Source organism: Camellia sinensis, chromosome 12 (assembly GCF_055761805.1).
Source record: "Camellia sinensis isolate YWXY chromosome 12, ASM5576180v1, whole genome shotgun sequence".
NCBI lineage: Eukaryota > Viridiplantae > Streptophyta > Magnoliopsida > Ericales > Theaceae > Camellia > Camellia sinensis.
The window spans coordinates 109102639-109127800 of NC_138972.1; the positions used below are offsets into that span (position 1 = coordinate 109102639).

The following is a 25162-nucleotide window of genomic DNA, read 5'->3' on the forward strand; positions in this document are numbered from 1 at the left end:
AAAACTAAAAAATTAACCCATTTACCAAACGATTTTTTTATATTATTATATATAAATAATGAAATAATATTACTATTATATTTAATTTTAAAAATTAATATAAATTTTAAATAATTTATATTTTTTAACAAATCTCCCACATAAATATAAAACCACACCCACATAAAAAGTTAAATAAAAAATCTGTTAAACTATTTAGTATCCTAGCATGACTCTTTAATTTTTACTCCCATTTAACCGATTTCCTTATTTAAAATGTCACCAGCCCATAGAATTTTGGGTGATTATTTAATACTTTCAGAGTATGAATACGTTATATTTTATATAATTTTGATTGGTGAAAAGGAATAAGAACTCACAATTTAAGTTAAAAATAAAAATCTAATATAAACCTAAATAATTAATAATTAACTTAAAATATAATCACGTAGTGTCCTAGAAGTATTAAATAATTTGCTAGAACATTTTTCTCCCTGACTTATCTCTTTTCTCTACCCAGCATATAAGTAATTGATGACAATGAAAATGAAAACCCACTGAGAGATGAGAGAAGAGAGAAGAGAGAACAGAGGAAAATTCAATGCACGAACTTGAGAGTCCATAGATCAACAACACACATGTCAATGGCAGAGCAGCTCAACGTTGATCGCATGGCTTGCATGCGAGTGTCAATCGATTCTTGTTCTCGCTGATGGAGCAAGATCACACACAGACAAATCAAGAAGAAGAAGTAAAAAAAAAGTCAGCCATGGAAGCTAAAGAAATTTAGGAGACTTTTCCATTCTCTGAGTTTCGGGCAACATTTCTCATCATTGAGTTTAATTCTTAAGATGATTTACTTTTTATGATTCTCTATCTTAAGTTCTGAATCCGTGATTTGCAGTGGAATTTATCGAATTTGGTCATTATGCTGAGGAATAGATATAGAGCAGTGACGAGAAAGCAAGCTCTAACGGCGGACCAGAGCTCTCTAGCTTCTCTCCCCCCAAATCACACCATACCCATTTCTTCTTTCTTTGGTTCCCCAAGATTTTTCAATGGGTTTCAAGCAATGGGTCACTCTGAAACTGAAACAATGAGTCCTATTCCTAATTCAATTTCTGACATCAAACCATTCTCCCCTGTTGGCAACCAATTCCCCAAAAATTTCTCAGGAAACAAACACTCCTGGGAAAATTTAAACCCGAAAGGCATTGGTCTTGCTATTGTTCACTCACTGGATGATGATATGACTGAGAGAAAATTTTCTCAACCCAATAACAGAATGGTCTTGTTTGGATCAAAACTCAAGATTCAAATTCCTCAACTTCCAACCTCTGCCTTTTCTCCCTCTGAATCACCCAAATCTCCAGCCGATTTCGGAATCAAAACCCGGACTTCACAATTCATTTGTTCTTCATCCCCATTTGGGTCTGTGAATTCTGGCAATCAGAGAGAGGACTCTGCTCAGGCTTTCCCTGATTTTCTTTCTGCTAGTGATATGGAGCTTTCTGAGGACTATACGTGTGTGATCTCTCATGGGCCTAATCCGAAAACAACCCATATATATGATAACTGCATTGTGGAGAGTTGTTGTGGTGTTGTTGGATTGTCTGAATTGAAAAAGAACTGTTCTTCGTATGTAAAGTCGAACTCTCCATCGGAGAGCTTCCTCAGCTTGTGCTACACTTGCAGGAAGAATCTTGAACAGGGCAAGGACATTTACATGTACAGGTTAGTTCTTGCACCTTCTTTTGAATAGTATGAATTTTGCTTTAAATATTGGGCGATACCTATGAGAATTTGAACTTTAAACTGTCTAATATTATCGATATTTCTAATTATATATCAATGATATGAATTCAATCGTATGAAATAACTGATCTGGGATAAGATAAGATATAAACGAGGCCTTAGATTTTACTTCAATTGTGAATCTCATATTTTCATAGAAACACTTACAAGTTTTGTAATGAAAGTGTTACAAGTAACAGACTAATTTGACTTGCATAAAAGATGTGCAATCATGAATCATCCCTTGCCGAATAACATGTTTGAATTTTTTGAAGAGGTCATTTCAAATTTTGCTGCCATGCATGTAATTGGAATTTGTTTTTGTTCATAAGGGAAGTTTGATTTGTTGTCACAATTCTTGATTTGACATCGTCCATATCTATCTCTTCAAGTGCAAGATAGGATCGCACGTGAGAACTGTTAGTTTGACATATATTTTTAAACTTATTTTTTAGTAACTTAAGTTTTTGGAATAAACATGCTATGTTTAGTTAGGGAATTTGAAGAGAGATTTGAAAAAAAGAAAAAGAAGTGGTGTGTAAAATTAAGTGAAATATAAGTATATTTTATTCACATTTCACTTACTATTTTCCTTTTTCTTTTCAATTCTCTCCTTAAATCCCCAATCAAACACAGCATCAGTGTTCTAATCTTACATTGGTTCAAGTCTCTCACTTTCATTGTCATTGTGTACTCTATTTTGTCTGTCTTCGAAAGCTTTGTTTATTTGTCTCTCCAAGCTGGATCACATATTTTGAATTTTAATGTTCCTCTTATTTCCATTTATAATAAACCGGCCTACACCATTGGCCAAGAGTCCCGTACCTTACTAGGAGGTTAGAAAATTGGAAATTTGATTTTCTTTTCAACAGGTCTTTTTTCCATTTGTATTTGTTTGGTGGCTTTCTTGTATTTGTTGGGTTCATTTTTATAATTCAACATTAGTTTCATGCAATTCTCATGGGATCTGTTGATTAGTAGAAAAAATATGTTGAAAAGTAAAAGGAATCAAAAGTGAAGTTTTTGTATAAATAAAAAAAAGTGTAAGAAAAATGATTTTCCATTATGTATTTGGTTAAGATTAATTTTTTTAAAGAAAGAGTTAGCAACTTTGATGATAAAACAATATATATATTGCAAAAAAATTGGAAGGCAAGTAATTTATGCTGATATGAGTTGTACAAAAATTTAAATTAAAATGAGCTTTCTTGCATTTTTACTATTCTCATTGAACAAAAAGTTTATCTTATTTTCCACCTCCAAAGGTAGTAGGCATTTTACTTATCTAAATATTACTATAAAATATATATTTTATTTTGCCTATCAACTATTTCATGTTTTTACTGCAACCATGCGCTTTATTTTTGCTATTTATCCAAATACTATTAATTTTATAGAATGCCACGTCAATAACAAAGATGGAGGGAAATGATCCTAATGATTGAATACATTTTGCCTAGCGTTGAAGGCTAGCTACATGTAGCTAGTGAATATGAGTTGAGCCAAAATGCCTAATCATATGCCTAGTGCATTGGAATTGAAAAAAGTGAATCACAGACATTTTAACTAACAAGTATTATATGCCTAGTGCATTGGAGATGCTCTAATATTTGTAATTATCCCCTACTAATTAAAAAAAAAAATCTACTTTCTTGTTCTAAATTGCAGAGGTGAGAAGGCCTTTTGCAGCCATGAATGCCGCTGCCAAGAAATGCTTTTTGATGGAGTGGAGAATCCGGAATTGGATTGATGCTCTTTTAAAAAGGACTTGTTCTTGATTCTCTTTGCCTCTTCCTTTTCTTGCTACAGAGCTCTACAAGAATTTCAGCAATGTAGAATTTCAATTTTTCATTGCTTTGATCAGTGGAGGATGACTTTTTATTCTAGGGACCAAACATTGTTTCATCAATATGGGTGTTGTTCCTTCTTCTTCTTGTTCTTCGTTATTTTCTTTTTTCGTTTTAATTTTCAATTCATTTTTTTTTTTTCCCTTTCTTTTGGGTTATAGATTCTTGTTCTTCTTTCTTAACCTCTGCCTGGATATGGAGATAAGTGAGGTTTGTAGTGCAGATGTTATTTTGATGGTTTGATTGACTATTTGATTGCTTGTCAGCCTCTCTCAGGTTTTTTTTTTTTTTTGCTTGGGTTTAATTTTTATTTTAATTTTGAGACTCTGTGTCAAATAATACCTTAAATGACTAAAATAAATTATGAAAAAAATAATTATTATTTAAAAATTGGGTAAAGAGGAGAGGATGCTTTCAGCTTCCGATTATAGGTTTGAAAACTTGCACTATCTTTGTTCAAGTTTCATGCTAGTCGGCATATTATTTATCTATAAAGGGTTTTATTATTGAATCCTGCAAATAGTATAAAAAATTTCAATTTCAATTTCAATATGCTTTTCACATATTGTAAAATTATTTTACACTCACATTAATCAACAGTAGATAGGTAGTGGTTATATTTGCCTGTTTTGGTTGAGTAATCATCTTAAACATGAATACCATTTTTTCCCTTTCAGGGTAACTTAAGCATGAATGAACACTATTAGGGTAAATTACATTGAAAACTTGCATTATTTTTGTTCTAGTTTCATGCTAGTCGTCATATTATTTATCTATAAAGGGTTTTATTATCGAATCCTGAAAATAATATCAAAAATTTCAATTTCAATTTCAATATGCTTTTCGCATATTGTAAAATTATTTCACTCACATTAATCAACACTAGATAGGTAGTGGTTATATTTGCCTCTTTTGGTTGAGTAATCATCTTAAACATGAATACCATTTTTTCCCTTTCAAGGTAACTTAAGCATGAATGAACACTATTAAGGTAAATTACATTAATTTTCTTGAAATTTTGAAAACAATATAATAAATCTTACAATTTTAACATAATTACATAGAACTCTTAAAATTTTAATTCATATGACACTTAATCTACTTTTATCAATAACTGTGTGTGTCAATTTCCGACCACATTGCTAATCAAGTACTCAGCTGGAGAACACTGGAGGAATAGATGGCGCCTGAATGACCTATAACAGAAAGAAGAGATTCCGGCGGTGGTTCGTCCACCCGGGGGCACTCCGACGATCAAGTCAGTTATCTCTCAAAGATAATCAATAGTGTTTAACTCACTACTCAGAATATAAATTGTGTACCTTAGACCCATGGGGGTGTCTTTCTTTTATAGCCAATACAATCCTAGTCCAAATAGAAGCTTAGTTTCAATGGACTTCTACTCAATGCATAGCTTGGACTCTCCAATAGATAAAGATAAACTCCGTAAGAGTTTTATCCTTATTTAGGCCGAAGTCCTTCCTCATTCTAGGACTCTTGTCCCTTATCCGCTTATCCCGGACTTCGATATCTTCGTAGATAACCTCGGCCTAGCCGAGATCACCTCGGTGTCACGACCAGGACACGTGGCACCCCGGCTGACACGTCGGCGTCACCTTGGTCACATGTTGGTATTCAGAAAATATATCCTTATAACTGCCCCTAGGTTCTATTACCTCGGCATCCTGAGGTGATGGAACCTATATTAGTACTTCCTCCTATAACGTCGACTAAGCTTGCTTCTTAATTCATTGCCGAAATAAGAACTCGTTGGCTCAGTATGACCAAGATCCATAGTCTACTTCCATCAATGCTTCAGAACCATTAACCAGGATTTGTTCAAGTTTCTTAGCCAAGATCATCCTCCAAGCCGAGGTACTGCTCCATGAAATCAAGAATTCCAAGAGCTTTATCACACGTATTGAGCTGTCACACATGACTATTCAACCGTTCTTGCTACGCGTCTCTCTCTCTTTGGGTTGTACTCGACACGCGCCACTAAGTCGAATTGCTCTCGTGTGCGCCGTCTGGCACGTATGTCGTTTTAAGCACATTAATTGTTTTTTGCCGCCATTTTTGTGTTTAGACAAAACTTCCTTTCCTCTTTCCGTCTCTTCACTTTACACCACCGTTTCTGAAGTTTTTCCTCTCTCTAACTTTTTCTTCCAAATCTGCCATTATCGTTTTTTCAAAGCTTTTTGTAATTACTTCCGTTTACTCCCCTCCGGCGAGAATTTTCGCTGCATTTTCCCAGTTGCTGCCACTGTCTGATCTCGGCGACTCTAATTTTCCCTTGTAAGTCACTGTTCCTCCGTTTTGATTTTTATTCTTCCTCAAACTGTTATATCTGTATACTGTGATTGTAATGTTGTTCATTTTTGTTTTTTTGAATCCAACCATGTATTCTGAGCATATTTTCCTCATGATTTTGCTTTTTGCCCAAACTTTTCTTGAATATACACATAATACCTACATACTTGTTTATTCTGCCACTGTTCTTGGCCTTGCACCCTGGCACACACTCTGTCACAGTGTCCTTGATGATTCACCCCTATTCTTGATTCTGAATCATTGCTCTTGTTTCTGTTTGCCATGTTTTTTTTTCCAGATTCTTGCCTCCAATCTTCATTTCCATAGATCTAAGTTTGGGATTTATTTATAGAACCCACAAATTCTAAGAAGAACTGAAACGATCCCCGCAAATTCTTACCCCAGCTCATATTTTAGGTTTTTGCCGAGGTCCCTATAACTCTTACAAAACACCTTATTCCTGAAATCTAACTCCTCCAATTTAAGCCGATGTTATGGGTATGTGGAAGCATAGGGTAGACACCCCGACCAAGTTAGAACACTTTAGGCGGGAGTTTGACATCCCGGCCGACGTTCATCTGAGGTTGGCTGGGGAGGATGACTCCATCATGCCTACAACTGATTTTATGCCCTTCCCTGTTGTAGCTTTTATTGAGTGCGGACTTAGGCTCCCACTCGACATCCTCTTCCGTGAGATAATCCATTACTATAAGTTGAACCCAATGCAGCTTGCCATCAATTCCTATCGAGTCATAAATGGTATAATAGCCTTAGCCAAACAAGAAAATGCTAGGGTTACCTTAGCCGACATCCAATACTGCTACACCATGTGTGGCCTTAAAAACGAGAAAGGCTATAGTTACTACCTCAAGCCAAGGTCCACAGAGTATAAAATCGTTGCCGACCTCCCAGACTCTAACAAGGGAGTCGGGGATGATTACTTCATTATCTCGGGGAACTAGGAGTTCGCTCCAGATGAGGACCTCCACCTCTACCCTCTTCCTCGAACAGTTTTTGTAGAGGGTAATGGTAAGAGCCCAGTGTTTATACTTACTTGTTTTTTAAAGTCTTCAATACTTCGTTTTATTCTAATGTCTATTTTTCTTACAACTCTTCCCCAACCAGAAAAAGGCTTCCGCAAGTTCTTTTTCCCCAGTAAGGGAAGCTATTGGATTTACCAGTCCACAAACGCAGAGCCCCTTTGGTACTCAACTTCATCCCGACCTACAAGTCGGTACTCCCCGACGTCCCAAAGAGGAAGAAAAGCCATTCTCCCCCTTCTGCCACAACTTCTCCAACAACGTCCTTATCTCGGCCAGATCAAGGGTCAACCTCGGATCCAACAGAGCAGCCATCTTCCTCAGCTCCACAACTGATCCCACCATCTCAACGCCGACGACGACGATGAACTGTTTTTGCTACTAAAATGGGCCGTCAGAAAGCAGTTGCTAAAGACCCTTTGGCCAACATTCCATTCACCGTAGACGCTCAACCAGCGCAGTCCCAGCCTCCACCAAAGTCAAAGCCAAAAATAATAAAGAAGGCTCAGCCAAAAGCAACGGTGACTCAGATTGATACTGAGGACACCTTGCCAATTTCAAAGTTGGCTTTGAGCAAAAAGACCTCCTCTCCCCCTAAGAAGAGGCTCGCCGAGGCCGAGCCATCCCAATCAACTCGGTCAAAGAGGCCGAGGTCAGAATCTGCCACGACCTCGAAGACCATGAAAGCAGATGCCCCCTGGGCCCCCCAGATCACCGTTGAGGACAAGCTGGTCAGAGCCGGTGACAGCGCGACCGATCTTGAAGTCGGTGTCACCCTCTCAACGGCTTTGCTCCTTCCAAACGATCTAAACCGAAATGCCGAGATGAGTGAGTATGAAAACTTCACTCTGATGCTTCAGCACTCTGTTCAGGTAAGTCTTCCACACTTGGTATTTCTCTTCCATTCTTTCATACTCAGAGGATTTTACTAACTTTTGTTCTGCTGATTTTCTTTCAGGCGATCCAGCACGCCCACTCTTTCTCAATGCAAGGTTTTGAGATGAAGAAAGAGCTGGCCGACAAAATAGGGAGGTCGTTGCTTTACAAAATTCCCTCAACAAGGCTTAAGGACAAGATGAAGACCTTGGCAGACCAAGTCGAGGCAGCTGTAAAAGCTCAGGACGTAGCTGAGGAGAAGGCTGACGCTGCCGAGGCCATTGCCAAGGTCCTCACGGCAGAAAAGAAAGAGGCTGAGACAAAGATGGCCGAGGCCTAAAATGAACTGAAAGATGCCTTGGCCACTAAGGATGCCGAGATCAAGGCCGCAAATGAAAAGGAATATGCTGAGGGGGTGGCCGATGTCACGGCGGACTACGAGAAACAGGTGAAGCAGGCATGCAACAAAGGTTTCACCCGTGGTTGGATGGCTCTCCTGAAAAAGCTTGAAGTCCCCGAGGACTCCCCCCTCAGGAACACTGACGTCCTCGTCCTGTCTTTCCCTCTAACTCCAAGCCAATCCGACGACGATTCTGAGTCTAAGGAGGAAGCTCTGGTGAGGAAGCCAAAGGAAGCTGCTGGGGCCAAGTCCCCTACTCCAAACGAGCAAGTCTTGGGCTTGACTCAAGATGAGGAAGGTGAGGAGGTTCCCCAAGATGCTACTCTTGAGAAGGCAACATTGGACGTGCCTATTGCCGATAAGAGCCTCGACCAAACACTCCAAGAAATAGATGCTGAGCTCGCGGCTAAAAAGGCGGCCGACATGTCTTCTCAGCAGTCTTCCGATCTCCAGACCAATCCAACTAGTGCCGCCGAAGAGTCTTAGTTTTATTTCTTTCTCCTTTTTTCTGTTTCTTTGTACTTCTTTCTTTCTTTAAAACAATGTAAGCTTTCTGTCTGGCCAATGTGCCTTCTTTCAAATGTAAATACAACTTCCACTTTTGAATGCTTGTATGTTTGTCTGTTTTGCATGACTCTATACTTAGAATCATTTGCATGTCTTCAACATTCATCTTAGTCTGTGCAATCTTCTCAGGGTGATGTACCTTGGTAAAAAATAAAGGCTTTTATCTCGGCAAGTACATAAGTACTTCTTTCATTTCACAATCTCGGTTTAACTTGTAAATTTTTCACAAATTTCAACAAGTGTTAAACATGATCTCGGTTTAACTTCAACTTGTAAATTTTTCTCAAATTTTAACAAGTGTTAAACATGATCTCAGTTTAACTTCAACTTGTAAATTTTTCTAAAATTTCAACAAGTGTTAAACATGATCTCGGTTTAACTTCAACTTGTAAATTTTTCTAAAATTTCAACAAGTGTTAACCATGATCTCGGTTTAACTTCAACTTATAAATTTTTCTCAAATTTCAACAAGTGTTAAACATAATCTCGGTTTAACTTCAACTTGTAAATTTTTCTCAAATTTTAACAAGTGTTAAAACCATTTTCCAGCTCTCTGCCCCCTAATGTGAATTTAAGTTCCACTTGGGTTCTCATTATGTATGTAAAACATCGTCAAGTATCGTATTAGTCACAAGTGTAAAAGAAGAATCAAACTAAAATTGTATTTATTACTTTGGCTAATAACAAAGAACAAGAAAATCTAATGATAAAAAAATTTCAGATTGCAAGCATTCTAGGGCCTTGGCAACTCTTTGCCTTCATTATCTTTAAGCCGATATGCCCCATTGCCCATTATCGAGATGATTCTATAGGGTCCTTCCCAATTCGGGCCAAGCTTGCAGGATCCTTCTTGTTGCCGACGACTTTTCTCAAGACCAGGTCACTGACTTAAAACTCGCTTGGGTTGACCTTCTTATTATAAGCCTTGGCAAGCTACTGCTGGTATGCTGCCAGCTGAATTGCAACTCTCTCTCTTCTTTCTTCTAGCAAATCCAGATCTCAGGCTAATAACACATCATTAGTCCCATTCTCTACTCCCTGGGTTTTGATCCCTGGGATTCCGACTTCTAGAGGAATGACTACTTCTGTGCCATAAGCCATGGCAAATGGGGATTCCCCAGTTGATCTTCTCGGCGTAGTCTGATATGCCCAGAGTACACTTGGCAGTTCATCCACTCACTTTTCCTTTGCTGCTTACAGTTTCTTCTTAATCCTATCCAATGTGACTTTGTTGGATGCTTCTGCCTGTCCATTGTTTTGAGGAAAACTTGGGATGGAAAAATAATTCTTGATTTTGAACTTTGCATAGAAGCTCTTGATTAGCTTACTGTCGAACTGTGTTCCATTGTCTGCAACTAGTGCTCTTGGGATCCCAAACCTGGTGATGATGTTCTTCCATATGAAGTTCTTCACATCCACGTCTCGGATCTTGGCAAGGGGTTTAGCTTCTATCCATTTGGTGAAGTAATCTGTTACTACTAGCAGGTACTTCCTTTGCCCAGTTGCTTGGGGTAGTTTTCCAACAAGATCCATGCCCCATTGGGCAAACTGCCAAGGACTGGATACTGGGTTTAGGTCTACTGCTGGTTAGTGTATCAATGATGCAATCTTTGGCACTTTTCACACTTCTTGACATAGGCTTCTGCATCCCTCTGCATGTAGGGCCACCAATACCCTTGGGTGATGGCCCTATGAGCAAGTGATCTGCCCCCAGCGTGGCTGCCGCATACTCCTTCATGTATTTCATACAAAAAATCTTCGACTTGTGAAGGATGTACACATCTCAAAAGGGGTCCAGTGAAGGATCTTCTGTAGAGATGTCCTTCTGCTGTCAGACTGAATCTTGCCGACTTCAATCTGATCATTTGTGCCTCCTTGTGATCATCTGGCAGTTTTCCTTCTTTCAGGAATACTATTATTACATCCATCCAGCTTGGTCCCATGTCCACACACATTGGTTCACGCTCTGTGGTCAGTGGCTCGATGCTCAGACCAGATAAGTAGTCAACTATTATTGTTCTTTCCTTTCCAGGTTGTATTGCACTAGCCACGTTTGCCAGGGCATTAGCATGGCTATTATCATCTTGGCTAATCTACTGTAGTCGGCAATTTTGGAATATTGCCACCAATCGACCGACCTCCTTTACATAGGTCGACATCCTTTCGTCTCGAGCTGTGAACTTGCCTGCTGTCTAGTTGACTATAAGTTGAGAGTCACAGAAGACTGTCACCTCATCTGCTTCTACTGCTACCGCCAGTTTCAGTCCTACAATCAGTGCTTCATACTCTGCTTCATTGTTTGAGGCCTTGAACCCCAAACGAATGGACTGTTCTAGTATCTGTCCATCTGGAGATACCAGCACTACTCCTGCCTCTGCTCCTTGTCGGTTTGAACTCCCATCAACAAACAGTCAAAAGGAGTCGCCGATGTAAATGCTGCAGGGTCTAAGTTTTTCTTCCTTCCTTTGTTCCATTGCCCTCGGCTGAGCTCCTTTTTGCTCGCTTGGACATCGTTCACCTCGGCTCAACAGAGCCCAATGTATGATGGATTCTAGCGTGAACTCAGCCACGAAGTTGGCCAAAACTTGGCCTTTGATTGCTGTTCTAGGTCTAAACTCTAGGTCATACTGGTCCAAGGCTACTGCCCATCTGACTATTCTACCTGTCAGATTTCCTTGCTGCAACAGGGACTTCAAAGGGTGTTCAGTTAGCACCACCATTTTGTGGGCTTGAAAGTAATGGTTCAGCTTCTTTGAAGCCATTACTAAGGCTAACGCCAACTTCTCTAGGGATAAATACCTGGTTTCTACATTAGCCAGGGTTTTGCTTACATAGTAAATAGCCCTTTGTTCCCCTTTTTGTTCTTAGATTACCACTGCACTTACCGCATGCTCTGAAACTGCTAAGTATAATAACAACTCTTCTCTAGGTTCTAGATTTGAAAGAACCGGAGTTGTGGTCAAATACCTCTTCAAGTCGGCCAAGGCGGCTTCGCACTCCTCAGTCCATAAGAAGTCTGTGGCTTTCTTCACTAAGCTGAAGAAAGGTTTGCATTTGTCTAAGCTTCTGCTTATGAACCTATTCAGGGCTGCAGCCCTTCCAATTAGCATATGCACCTGTTTTGTCGATGTCGGGCTCTTCAACTCTAGGATGGCCTTGATTTGATCTGGGTTGGCCTCAATGCCCCTCTGGTCACCAGGTTCCCAAGAACTTACCAGATCCAACTCCAAATGCACACTTCGATGCATTAAGCCGGAGCCGATATGTTTTAAGGATGTCAAAGACTTCTTTTAGGTCGGCCAGATGACCTGCAGGTTCCTTGGTCTTCACGACCATGTCATCGATGTAAACTTCCACTGTTCGGCTAATCAGGTGTTTGAACATCATGGTTACCAATCTTTGGTAAGTTGCTCCTGCGTTTTTCAACCCAAAAGGCATCACTTTGTAGCAATACAGCCCTTTTGGGGTGATAAACGCAGTCTTCTCTTCATCTAGGGGGTACATGGCTATCTGATGGTACCCCTTGTAGGCATCCAGGAAGCTTATCCTTTCATGCCCTGAAGTGGCATCCACTAGTTGGTCGATCTTGGGTAAAGGAAAACTATCTTTGGGACAGGGCCTGTTTAGGTTGGTAAAGTCCACGCAGACCCTCCATTTACCATTCTTTTTCTTTACCACCACTGTATTTGATAGCCATGTCGGGTAATCTACCTCTCGAATGGCTTTGGCTTCCAAAAGCTTGTCTACTTCCTCTTCCATTGCTTCAACGTGCATCAATGTTGGTCTTCTTGTTCGTTGGATTATAGGTTTGGCTAACCTGTCTACGTTCAGTTTATGGCAAGTGACCTCGGGGTCAATGCCAGATATTTCGTAAGGCGTCCAGGCAAACACCTCAATGTTTGCTCTCAAGAAGGCCTCCAACTCTTTTTCCTCTTCTTCGGCTAAGCCCAAGCTGAGAAGAAAGAAGCACTCTTGATCTCCCTGCTGGACGAGGATTTTCTTCAGTGCTTTTTCACTCTTCTCGTCTAGCTCCTTACCGACGTCCTCTAGGACCTCCACATCCTCGTCTTCGATCTCTGCCCTCTCTGGTTCTCGTATGCTGTAGGTGGATTTCATTGCTGCCATGGAGCAATTTTTTGCCTGCAACTGATCTCTTCTGACCTCCTCTATTTCATGTTCTGTTGGGAACCGCAATAGTTAATGCAGTGTTGAGGGAACAACCCTCATTGCATGCAACCATGGCCTTCCCAAGATAGCATTGTAAGGGGAAGGTGTGTCAATTATGGTGAACTCTGTCTCTATCTTCCTGGTGCTAGCTTGCACCTCCAAGCTTGCTGCTCCCAGTGGCCATGTCGGCGTTCCATTGAACCCAATCATTGGGCCATTAGATTGCTCCATATCATCTGGGTGAAGGCCAAGCTCCTTATAACACTTGACATATATGATGTCACAAGACCTGCCTTGGTCAATTAGGATGCCCTTCACTTGGCACTCCCCAACCTGGAGGGATACTACCAAGGCATCGTTATGTGGATGTTGTACCATCTCAAGGTCGACTTCAGTAAAGGACACTACTGGTCCCTGGAACTCCTCGGCCCGATGTTGTTTCTCTCCGACCTGGTACACATGCTGCAAGTGCTTTACCTTCTGGGTTTCCCCTCGTATTTCGTTTTCGTTGACCCTCGAGTGAATTACATTAATTACCCGAGGTCCGCCTCCCTGCGGTTGCTATGCTGGGGGAGGTGGAGCTGCTGGTGCCTGAGGCAATTTTGCTTGCTCTTCTCTTGTCCTGGCCTCATCTGCAAGGTCCCTTAAATGGCCTTGTCTTACCAGGTCTTCCAAGTGTGTTTTTAGGGCTCTGCAACCCTGAGTCAGATGTCCATTCTCATTGTGGTAGACACAATGTTTACCCAGGCTTCTTTCCATAAATTCTCCTAGCACCCTTGCTGGTGCTCTAAAATAGGGCTGGGTTCGGATTTTATCCAGGACTTTGTGAATTGGGATTCGGAACACAGTTGTGACTGTCTGTGCAGCCCTCAGTCCTATCTCTTGCTTGTTGGATCCGTTGTTACTTCGGCCTCGCTTCGGCGAGCCGTTTCCTTTCTCTTGCTTTGTTTTCTTAGTCCCTGACGTGTCTTCCTCGGCTCTGGCATATTTCCCAATTCTGGCCATGCGCTCTTCCATGCTTTTTGGCAATGCTTTTGCCAAAGACTTTCGTAGTGGACAGACATCTTTTAGGCCGTTCTTGAAAGATACGATCGCTACCTCTTGGTTGCACTCGGGTATTCGGTTGAACACTTCATAGTACCTTTTAACGTAGGCCCTAAGGCCTTCATCCTTACTGATTCTTAGAGCCATCAAGGCGTCTACCCTTAATGGCTGTAGTTTGTTTGTCACGAACCTGGCCACGAACATCTCGGCCAGGCCTTCTCAGGTCTTTACACTTCCTTTCAACAATTTGTGAAACCAATCCGATGCAATTTCCCCGAAGGATGAGGGGAACACTTTGCAGAGCAACGGCTCATTCCCAATGTATAATGCCATCGAGTTCAGGTATAATCCGATATGAAAGTTAGGGTCTGACTTACCATCGTATATCTGGAACCTCGGTATACTGAATCTTTTCGGGGCCTCAAATTTTTTCAACTCCACCGAGAATGGTGTTCTCGGCTTAACAAGGGAAGTTATCTCGGCATTTTGTTGCTTCCTTTTGAGGTAATCTCTCAAGTCCTCTTTGGTCCGCCCAGGAGCTCGGCTATCTCTTGATTTCAATCTTTTTGGTGCACTACTCTTAGCTTCATTGTGAACCCTTTTCGACCTTTCTCCATTACTTGTGTCGAAGCATAGCTCCTGCCTTTGAACATGCCGATGTTCTTTGGGGTCTGCCTCCCTGGTGCGATGTGTCCTTCGAGATTCTTCCCTCATTGACTCTCCTCGCCCAACCTCCCTTGAAGGCCGGTGAGAGTATTTTTCGCTCCTAGTGTGCTGGGAGGCTACAGGGATTGTTTTCTGCCCTCCTTTCCGGGTATTGGCCGCTGGAATCGGTGTGTCCTGCAGCGAGAACGGTGGCTGCATGATGTTGTTTTGCATCATGAAATTGACGACTGATTGCAGGTCTGCCAATTTGTTAGCCATCTCTTTCACCTCTTCGTCATTTCGCAGGCATCTATCTTTCCATACCCGGAGGGTGTCCTCATTGTAATACCCGCTTCGATCTGACTTCTTTGGTACGTCGCCCTCCTGGCCGACGTCTTCCTTACCGTGATTCTGGTCCTGAGTCTCCTCGTTGCAACCATCTTCCTCCATGTTAGGGTCAACATGTTTACCGTTCCCAGTAGGGATTTCGCTCCCAACCTTATCCTTTTGTCCGTCGCTGGCCATCTATCCTCCTTTCTTTCCCATAGACGGTGCCAAATTGTGTGTGTCAATTTCCGACCACACTGCCAATCAAGCACTCAGCTGGAGAACATTGGCGGAATAGATGGCGCCTGAATGACTTGTAACAGAAAGAAGAGATTCCAGCGGTGGTTCGTCCACCCGGGGGCACTCCGACGATCAAGTCAGTTATCTCTCAAAGATAATCAATAGTGCTTAACTTACTATTCAGAATATAAATTGCGTACCTTAGACCCATGGGGGTGCCTTTCTTTTATAGCCAACACAATCCTAGTCTAAATAGAAGCCTAGCTTCAATGGATTTCTACTCAGTGCTTAGCTTGGACTCTCCAATAGATAAAGATAAACTCTCCAAGAGCTTTATCCTTATCCAAGCTGAAGTCCTTCCTGATTCTAGGACTCTTGTCCTTCATCCGCTTATCCCAGACTCCAATATCTTCGCAGATAACCTCGGCCTAGCCGAGATCACCTCGGCGTTGCGACCAGGACACGTGGCACCCTGGCTGACACGTCGGTGTCACCTTCGCCACGTGTTGGTATTCAGAAAATATATCCCCACAATAACTAATTAATCATATAGATAGAAAAATAATGTTATAATATCTTTTACACTAAAATATATTTTTTTCTTGTTTATCTTTGTCTTCAAATTTTTTTTTTCTCTTTAATCTTATTAAAATGAATATCAATGTAATTATACAAAAATTATAGAATTAATTTATATTTTCCTCAAAATTTTAGGAAAGATCAATATAATTTATTCATACTATTAATTATATGTCTTTGATCTAAAACTTGACTTTCTCAATGGAATAAATCCAAAGTTGGAAGTCTTTTTCAGACAAATTTTCTGAACCAGTCAATTGGAAATGGATTTTCCATTCACTTTTGAAAATCTTATATGCTTTTTTTTCTTTCATGAATATCAATGTCCTTATTGTTGAACCAGGAAGAATGATTTTGCAAAAATAGGTTTTTCTTAAATTTTGATCTATTTTTTAAGTGGGACTCATGCGTCAAGGTTGGCGGGTATTGGTGGTAACGCATTCTATGTCGCGTTATGATTCACGTAGTATATTTGGTTGTTCAAAATTATTATTGGGTGAATAAGAAATTGATGCCAAAATAAGCTCCATGAAATGGTGTTTTGGTGGGTTTCCCAAATTGAAAGAAGGAAAGTTTGTCCCACATTGCTTAGCTAGGCTAACATTGTATAGGTTTATAAGCTTTGAGTTTGGACCTTGGGGTAGCCCTAAGTAGGGATGGCAATTTAAAACCGGCCCGACGGGGACCCGATTCCCCAACCCTGATTTGAACGGTTTTTTCCCAAAAAATACCCTTGACGGGATGGGGATGGTATTAAAAAATCAATCCTCAATCAATTTCGGGTCGGGTACGGTGATAAGTATCCCGGCCCGGCCCAGCCCAGCCCCGGCCCCATTTGTCCCTGAAGTGGTACATATATATATATATATATATATACTTTTTGATTAGTTTCCCTATCTCTCATTCATTTCATTTTTTCATTTCATATCTTCTCTCTCTTTCTCTCTTTCTCTCTCTCTCTCTCTCTCTCTCTCTCTCTCTCTTTTCCTTACCGTCTCTCATCTCTCTCTGTGCACAGAATCAGAGTTGCCGCAATGCCACGATGCCTGAGTGCCGAATCGATCTCTCTGTGTCGCAATGGTAAAGTCGATCTGAGCAGATTGATCTCTCTCTCTCTCTCTACTTAGATCTCTCTCTCTGTCTACTCAGATCTCTCTCGCACCAGATCGATCTCTCTGTTGTTGATGTTGGTCGACGATGATGTTATTGTTGGTCGATGATGTTGTTGATGATGTTTGTTTGTTTTTTTTTTGATCGGATGTTGATGATGTTTGTTGAGGATGTTGAATTTATTGCTGCTCTGTTTGGGTTTTGTTTTTTTTGTTTTTTTTTTGGTCTGGGAAATTTTCGGGGTCGGGTAAACCCGATCCCCGTCAGGGGGTGGGGACGGGGATGGTGATAAGTTCCCTGTTGGAGATCAGGGCTGGGGACGGGGAAATGTTTACCATCGGGGATCGGGGACGGGGAGTGTAATCCCGGTCCCGCCCCGCCCCGTTGCCATTCCTAGCTGTAAGGGGCACTCAAGATTTGTAGAATGGGAGGTTATTGGAAATGGGCTAGACCCATTGGATCCAAAACAAACACACAAGCACACCGTCGTTGTCCGGTCAGGCGGGTGTGAGGTTAGGTTATCTTTTTGGGCCAAAACCTTTTGAATTTTATTTTTTCCAAAAAAAGAAATATATATATATATATATATATTCTTACCGTTTGAAATTTAAAATTAATTCCGAAATGATCCCAATGTTTCTGAACATTGGCAGTTTGGTCCCTTGCACCTCTTTAGAATTTTTCTTCCAACCGAATAGGTTCATTATCTATTCAAATTTAACCCAAACAAGTACTTTACCTGTTCAAATCTATCCAGACAAGTTTGGTAATTGTTGAAGTCATTCTGAAAAGCCACCAGTTCACTTATAAATAGACAAATCCTTCATTTTATTTTTTATCCATTTTCGTTCTGCTTTTCTGTTTTTATTTCCTGCATTTTGCTACATAAATTTCCTGTGTGAGAAAGAGTATAAACACAAAGTGTGTTCGTTAGACAATTAGTTGGTAGTGTTGCTACTAGTTGTCGTTGATTATTTCATCCTGGGAGATAGACGTCCAATATCTGTGAGTAACGTAGAAAAGACGAATCTGTCTTAATGACACAGTATTCAACACTAGACTTGATCAAATTTTGTTCTAGAAAATTATACAGTAAGTGATTAGTTTACTTTTCTATTTTTATTAATTTTTCTTTTCCAGATTCTGATTTTGTTTTTGTAACAAAATAAGAATCGCTTTATATATATATATATATATATTTATTTATTTATTTATTTATATGGGTAAATTACAAATACACCCCCTAAGATTTGATTAAAATACAAATCGCCCCTATGATTCTGGAAATTACATTTCACCCCTTGAGGTTTCTAATTTCATAACAAATCATCTCTTTTATTAATAAATTATCAAATCAATTAACAAGTAATTTTATTATTGTATAAGAGAGTAATTATGATTTTTTTTTTTAGTTAATTCTGTCAAATAAAAAATTTTAATTAAAAAATATTTATAATTTTTCAAATGATAAAAGACAATTTGTACTTTAAATAAATCTCATGATATATATTTATAATTTACCTCATATATATATATATATATATATTATTTTAATTTTTATAATCAAATAATTTCTCTTATTTCTTTAAGTCCTTTCTTTAAATACACTGAAAATTGTCTACCACAGCCCAGTTCAGAAAAAAAGGACAAAAGAACAAGAATCCTCCAATTATTGTTGATTGATAATCCAAAAAAAAAAGGAAAATATGGATTGATATAGGAAATTGCTTAGCCTCCGTTTGAAAAGTGGGTTAATTTTTTAATTTTTTAATTTTTTTAGTCCGAGTTAAAACGTTTAAGTTGAGAAGAATTTTTTAACATTTTGATTTTTTTGATTTTTTTTGTGAAAGAAGAGTGTAATGATTATAAATTTAATGTGATATTTTATTTGTTATGACTAAAATAACTTATTTTATTTTTTTTGTGACTAAAATAACCTCAAATTTCCTTGCCAAACGGAGCCTAAGTCTACCGGTTGAATTTTTTTGTTTTGGTTGCACTTTATTAGTCAAGCCATGTATGGATTATGAATTTCTAAATGAACCTCTGGAACTAAAAGCTAAATAAAGTTCACTTTACCAGTCTCATCCTAAATTTGAAACCACTGTTCTGGAGATCAGCTGGAAGACTAATCACACTAAGGCATCGTTGAGGAGGTTGGTGGAGGTTAAATTAGTCACTAAAAGATAAAAAAGTCACAGTTGCCTGGCAAGAAGAAACGCTAAGAGAAATTTACAAAACTACCCCTCATGAAAGAGGGGCATGCGGTAGCACAAAATAAAAAATCCCAAAAACACATTTTTTCAGAAAAAAACAAAGAAAGTTGAAAAAACAAAAATTAAAAACATTTTTTTTTTGTTTTTTGTTAAAATATTTTATAAAAATAAATTCAAACTCTATTTCATAAAAATAGTTTTAAATATTTGAATTTTTTTGTTATGTATTTGGTTATGATTTAAATGTAGAGTTGTGAAAGTAGTATGAAATTTCAAGTTATGTATTTGATTATGAGTTTTAAAAATAATTTATTACTTGAGTTTTATTTTATGTGTTTGATTACGATTTGAGTGTAGAGTTGTTTTTAAATTTAAAATATTAACATTTTAAATTATTTAAATTTTTTTGTTAAAATAATTTTTTGAATATTTAAATTATTTAAACTTTTGCAAATAAATTTTTACCATTTGTCTCGTAATTTACAAATAAATAAAAAAAATTAATGTGTACAAATAAAAAAATGACAAAAATGTATATTAAAAAAAAATAATGACAAAAATACGCCTCATTCAAAAATATTTATAAAAAAAAACATAAAAACTTAAATTTACCATTCGTCACGTAATTTACAAATAAATATAACACATGAAAACTCATTTTTAAAAATAAAATGAAAAAAATTAAAATACATAAGAAAATAAAATAAAATTAAAAATTAAAATTATTATTATTATTTTAAAATTATAATTTAAAATTAAAATTAGTATTATTATTATTATTTTTTTAAAAAAATTAAAATTAAAATACAAAACACTTGAAAAAATCATTTGCAAAAAAAAAAAATAATAAATTAAAATATACAGGATAATGAAATAGAATCTCACTTTTTATCATTTTACAGAAAATGAAAAAAAAAATTAAAATTAAAAATAAATCTTCTTATAAATTAATTTCTTTGCTCTTATAAACCATCCAGTTGTTTCACTGGTCGGGTAGTGACGAAGGTGGTAACATAGATCTGTCTCATGAGGTGGAAAAACTTGTGTCTCTAAAAGAGATACCCTCATCCAAATTAGTTCATTTCAATTGAGCACAGAAAATAACTAAGGCATCAAAAAGATTGGCAGCCACAGACAAAGTTACTTTAGTCACAAATTTTTTTTTAAAAAAATAAGAATAAAACATCAAAACAGAAACACATTCTGCAAGAAAATCAGTTGTAGGCTTGTAGCACCCTGCCCTTCAAGTCACCAAACTTCACAATTTGCAAACACGGTTTCAATACAATCAGAGTGTGTTACACCATAAACAATCAGGCAAAAGAAAATGTCTCGTAGCTCAAATTTTGTGGCTCAAAAGTAGCTCAAATGGCCAAAACGACGTCGTTTTGGCCATTTTTATGTTGTTCTGTACTCAAAACGACGTCGTTTTGGCCATTTGAGCCACAAAATTTGAGCTACGTAGCATTGTCGATCATGTAAAAACAAACTAATTAACATATGCATTGGAACAATACCCATTTATCTGTTCTCAAATCCAACGCAGTTTTAACTAGTAATGGGAATGCCAACAACAGCAAAAATAACATTTGCAGTCTAAAACTGTAACATGTCAGGGAACATATCCGCTACCAGCTTCATCCAACACTGCATTATAAGTTCCAACAAACCAGCAGATGCAAAGGTACACAAGAAAGATTACAGGGTAAAAGACTTGTAAGAAAACATAAGCACGAAAACAAGACAGACTCAGAGGACCCAATAAACATAAAAGAAAACAGGGCACCCGTCAAGAAAACATCTTCTCGGAGAAATGACCTCTCTCCTTAAGTTCTTCCACTGGATTCCTTTTCCTACACAATAAAAGCCAGATAAAAAAACAAAACAAAACATTAGTAACAATTATCGGACACTTCAAAAGAACCATTAGCAACAAACACAGTGCTGAGAAATAATTAAGAGCGCTTACCTTGTCAATAGCTTGGTATGATCAACGATCTCCATGAACAGAACTCAGATGAACTTTTACAAAGACTGAAGCAAAGTGGCATTACCCACTGTCGAAAATTATGAAACTAATGGGGCCTTAGAATTGGGCAGTGCAACACAGATATCCATACGAGGGGGGTCTACATAATAAAGAACAGATGCGGCGACTACCTACTCCTCCTTCCCACTTTCCTTATCAAAAAACAGAAAAGATGGTGAAGGGGAAGGCAACACTCCCTCAGAGTGAAGATATAGGAGTCAGATCCAACTAAAGAAAGAAAATAAAAGAAATGGTGCAAATGAAGGGAACGAGATGCGAGGAGCCCATTCCGGCTCCTTGCATGCACAAGAGGTGGGTAGAAGAAGAATGCAAGGAATGTTTTTAGGTAGTCAATTCAGGCAGGATTGAACTAGAAGTGAAGCTATATCTGAGAACTAACATAGGACACTAGAGCCACGATTGAGGACCAAAGGTGACCATAACAACAATAAAACAAAATACTATATGCTACAGAAGATGTAAGTAATGGGGTCAGGATTCTATAGTATACACAAGAGTATATGAAACTAAAACCCTAAACCTAACAAAGTAAAAGTCAGCAATTCTGTGAGGAGATTATACAATAAACCAGGTATCATATCTTCATCGATCAACTAGAATTGAACCTCCCTTTAAGCCGAATTGGGAATTGAGTAGTTAATTTTCAGAACCCACAACAAAGGACTGCAGAAATCAAACAGATTGATAGAAAATCCCCATCCATTAATCCCCCTTCTGCTTCTGAAACATTTTTAGCAGCCATCCAATCCATGTCACACCCAACCCAATATATAAATAAAGCCCACATCAAACTTCAACGCAATATCTGGAGATTGATGACCAACCAACCATCATTTTTGTCTACACTCACTACATAATCACTGAATTAACTTGAAGAGAATCGCACTACTACGGGCTTGTTTTATTCACTCTATTTACAATCTACCACTACCCAAGTTTGCACACTAGTTTATTTACAGGAGCAGCCCGACGCTCCTCACGCTTCATTCATCTGAAATGTCCAGATTGAGAATGCGACGGAGGGTCTTCGTCGCAGAGTCAGCACTATGAAAGAGAGCTCTAGTAGAGTAGCTATGGTCCCTTGTGGGTGAAGGGGGTGCAGACTTAGCTATGGGATGAAAATCGATATCAGAAGCTGATGAAGCAGGCAAGTCAAGTGAGACAGTCCTTTTGGGACGAAGTGAAAATTTAGGTATAGGCAGAGAACTAGGAGGAGGGGAATTGGAATAAGCTGGTCCAGCCCAGAGCTCAGAGAAAGCAATCTCATCATTGAAAAACCCCTTCTTGTTACGATCAGATTTAGTGTTGATAGGAATGGGTGCACTAGTACTACTCGTCACAGTTCTTTTCAAGTTTTTAGATTCATTGAACTGAGATTTCAGAGATGGTGTTTTGGGGGAAGAACAACATTCCTGTTTGGTTACAGTACTAATACAAGCCTTTAACGGGGTTGGAAGTATCCCTTCTCCGGATTGGAAAGTTCGGCAATTGATATCTTTGAAACCTATCGAAGGAGGGGATCCAAATGATCCACATGTTGCAGGGCCATTATGAGCCCGGGTGCTTCTACTGTAGTATTGATTCTGATGCTGAGCAACAACAAGAAGAGTCTCCATAGGAAATTTATCCGCGAGTCCAACTACGATTACTCGATCCAGTTAAGCCGATTCTAACACATTAACATTCAAGATCTATACTAAACTCTAAAAATACCTCTGGATCTTCTCCATAACCACCAAAAACTGAGCAGATTTGCGTTGATTTCAGTAAATCCAAACCATACGTCAAGCATATATGTAGATCGACAAGAACCAGCAAAACAAGTCGTCCTTGATCTCTTCAAAGCAGCAGTCGTCGATTCAACGATCAGATCTATACAAAAACAAAACAGATAAGCGAAAAACAAAACTAAACCAAACCGAATCGATTTCATTTCCTCGGAGAAAGTTGGAGAGAAAATTACCTGAACAGGCCAGAAAGTTGGAGTGGATCGATGATGGTGATGATGATGATGAAGAGTGACTGAGACGAGTGACAAATAGAGGTCTCTCTCTCTCTCTCTCTCTCTCTCTCTCTCTCTCTGAATCGATTTGATAGAGGTTGAATTATCTTTCAATGGAGTAGGTGGGATTTTTTTTTTTTCTCTCTGTTGTCTGCTCACAACGCCATTGGAAGTTCGGCCTCTGAGCTTTTGTAAAGCAGAATCCCCCGGATCTGAAATGACTTCATAGTCAGATTTAATAGCATCTCACAGGTACGCCTGCGTGCACCTTGTGAGTGCGATGTTGTTGTCAAGGCTTAAATTACATTCACATCCCCATACACTTTCGAATTCACAATTAACATATCTTCGCATCGTTTGAAAAGGTTGCTATTTTGATCGATTATTTTTAATTCTTTAGTTACTTTAATCTTCGTTGGGAAAGAGGTAAAATAATTTAATTTTTTTTAATTTTTTAAATTATTTTAGTTTAATTTTTTTAACCTTTTTTGATTTTGATTTTTGACTTTTTTTTTAATTTTTATAAGTGAAAGTTAATTAATTATTAACCTAGTTGCATTTGGAAAGTTAAATAATTATTTTTTTAATTATGAGAAAAATTGAAATAATTATAAATTAAATATGATATTTTATCTTATTAATTATTTTAATATATTTCTCTTTTAGTGGACTATTTTAGCCTAACACTCTTCTCAAATACTTCCATTAACAAGAAGTTATTGGTTGGTCTTGAGACACCGTTATATGATACCCCAACGATGTTGTGATTGATGAAGAGAGTGTGATTCATGAATTTGGATTGAGTGATTGAGAAATATGAGAAGATATAGTAAATTATGATTTATTAAGGACATGGTCACGTAACGCTTTTGGACCAACTAATAATATTTGGTTAACAAGTGTCCTTGGTACTTACTAAAAGTAAGAAAAAGTGTATTATAATTATAATGTGTTTTGAAATTCATAAATAGGTTTGTTTTGAAAAGTTGATTAAAAGTTAATTTTTTAATTTTTTAATTTTTTTTTTAAAAAACACATGTAAAAAAATAGAGAGATTATGTGGCATGAAATAAGTTAAAAGTTAAAAAATAACTTTTTACTCATTTGTCAAAATAAGCCACAATGTATTGAATTTAATAATAAATACAATGAAATTGATATTTTTTTAAATCTTTTTCCCCACCCCTAAGAGAACTTGTTAGCAAGACCATTCACCATAATATGAGAAAGATTTGTTTTTAGTATGACTTATTATTTAATTTTTTTTGGTTATTATATGAAAAGATATGTAGAGAAACTAATCCTTTAGATATAAAATAAATAATAGAAGCAACAACTATAAAAAGTTATTTTGATAATATAGTATGAAATAATTTCCTTTCTTTTTTTAACACTATTACAGATATTTATATGTTTTTACATATATCAATTGTATTTGACACTAATAAATACTATTAGCCAGTCCTCAAGGTTTTCCTTTAGTTGATTAAAAGTTTGCTTGGCACAATTAATTCCATTTAGACCATTTGTAGTAGATTGTGCTACTTCAAGTACATTAATTAGGGTGGTACTTCATGTATTAATTAGTGTTCTAATACTAGTTATGACATTAATATTGATCACACTCATTTTACAAATTATAAATATCAAAAATCTCTTAAATTATGTTACATCATTAATTGGTACACTAGTTAGTGCATTAATTGGTGCATATAGCATTATTTCCATTAATTATGTTTAGATTTTTTCAAGTTTTTCATCTCAATTTGAGAGAGTGTTTAGATTTGGTGACTCTATTTTAGAGTCGACCTCGATAATCGAAGCCATTCACACGCTAATATTATATTTTAGCATGTTACAATATCAAAATATTATATTTTTAGAGTTTAGAAAAAATATTTAGTTCATAGGGCTAGAATGAACTAAAATTTTCAACCCATTTAATTTTAGATTGGGTTTGGATTAAAAG

At 37.8% G+C, this 25162-nt stretch overlaps 2 protein-coding genes and 1 non-coding gene across 4 annotated transcripts; 2 read left to right on the plus strand and 1 right to left on the minus strand.

Moving 5' to 3' along the window:
* The first annotated feature begins 225 nt into the window (after positions 1 to 225).
* On the plus strand, positions 226 to 3888 carry LOC114275320 (FCS-Like Zinc finger 8). 2 transcript variants are annotated; one of them, XM_082899558.1, is made up of 3 exons: positions 226 to 789; positions 884 to 1713; positions 3442 to 3888. In XM_082899558.1, exons 2-3 carry the CDS (start codon positions 908 to 910, stop codon positions 3521 to 3523), a joined length of 888 nt encoding a protein of 295 aa, XP_082755684.1. In that variant the 5' UTR covers positions 226 to 789; positions 884 to 907; the 3' UTR covers positions 3524 to 3888. The 2 variants fall into 2 exon arrangements, with proteins under 2 accessions (XP_082755684.1, XP_028073139.1); XM_028217338.2 differs by having other exon boundaries at positions 279 to 1713.
* Positions 3889 to 3903: 15 nt separating this feature from the next.
* LOC145804707 (uncharacterized) lies at positions 3904 to 8852 on the plus strand. The gene is made up of 2 exons (XM_082899559.1): positions 3904 to 7842; positions 7929 to 8852. Exons 1-2 carry the CDS (start codon positions 7357 to 7359, stop codon positions 8184 to 8186), a joined length of 744 nt encoding a protein of 247 aa, XP_082755685.1. The 5' UTR covers positions 3904 to 7356; the 3' UTR covers positions 8187 to 8852.
* Positions 8853 to 20667: 11815 nt separating this feature from the next.
* Positions 20668 to 23531, minus strand: LOC114275322 (uncharacterized). Its single transcript, XR_014347013.1, has 3 exons — positions 23155 to 23531; positions 21111 to 23063; positions 20668 to 20994 (listed from the first exon to the last, which is right to left on the minus strand). It is a non-coding gene; the product is annotated as an uncharacterized LOC114275322 (transcript).
* Positions 23532 to 25162: the final 1631 nt, after the last annotated feature.

Excerpts from the sequence above, each read along its gene's own strand:
- LOC114275320 (XM_082899558.1), top strand. The coding sequence starts at position 908 with ATGCTGAGGAATAGATATAGAGCAGTGACGAGAAAGCAAGCTCTAACG. Across the intron at positions 1,714-3,441 it reads AAGGACATTTACATGTACAG|AGGTGAGAAGGCCTTTTGCA; the intron begins GTTAGTTCTTGC and ends TCTAAATTGCAG.
- LOC145804707 (XM_082899559.1), top strand. The coding sequence starts at position 7,357 with ATGGGCCGTCAGAAAGCAGTTGCTAAAGACCCTTTGGCCAACATTCCA. Across the intron at positions 7,843-7,928 it reads TGCTTCAGCACTCTGTTCAG|GCGATCCAGCACGCCCACTC; the intron begins GTAAGTCTTCCA and ends ATTTTCTTTCAG.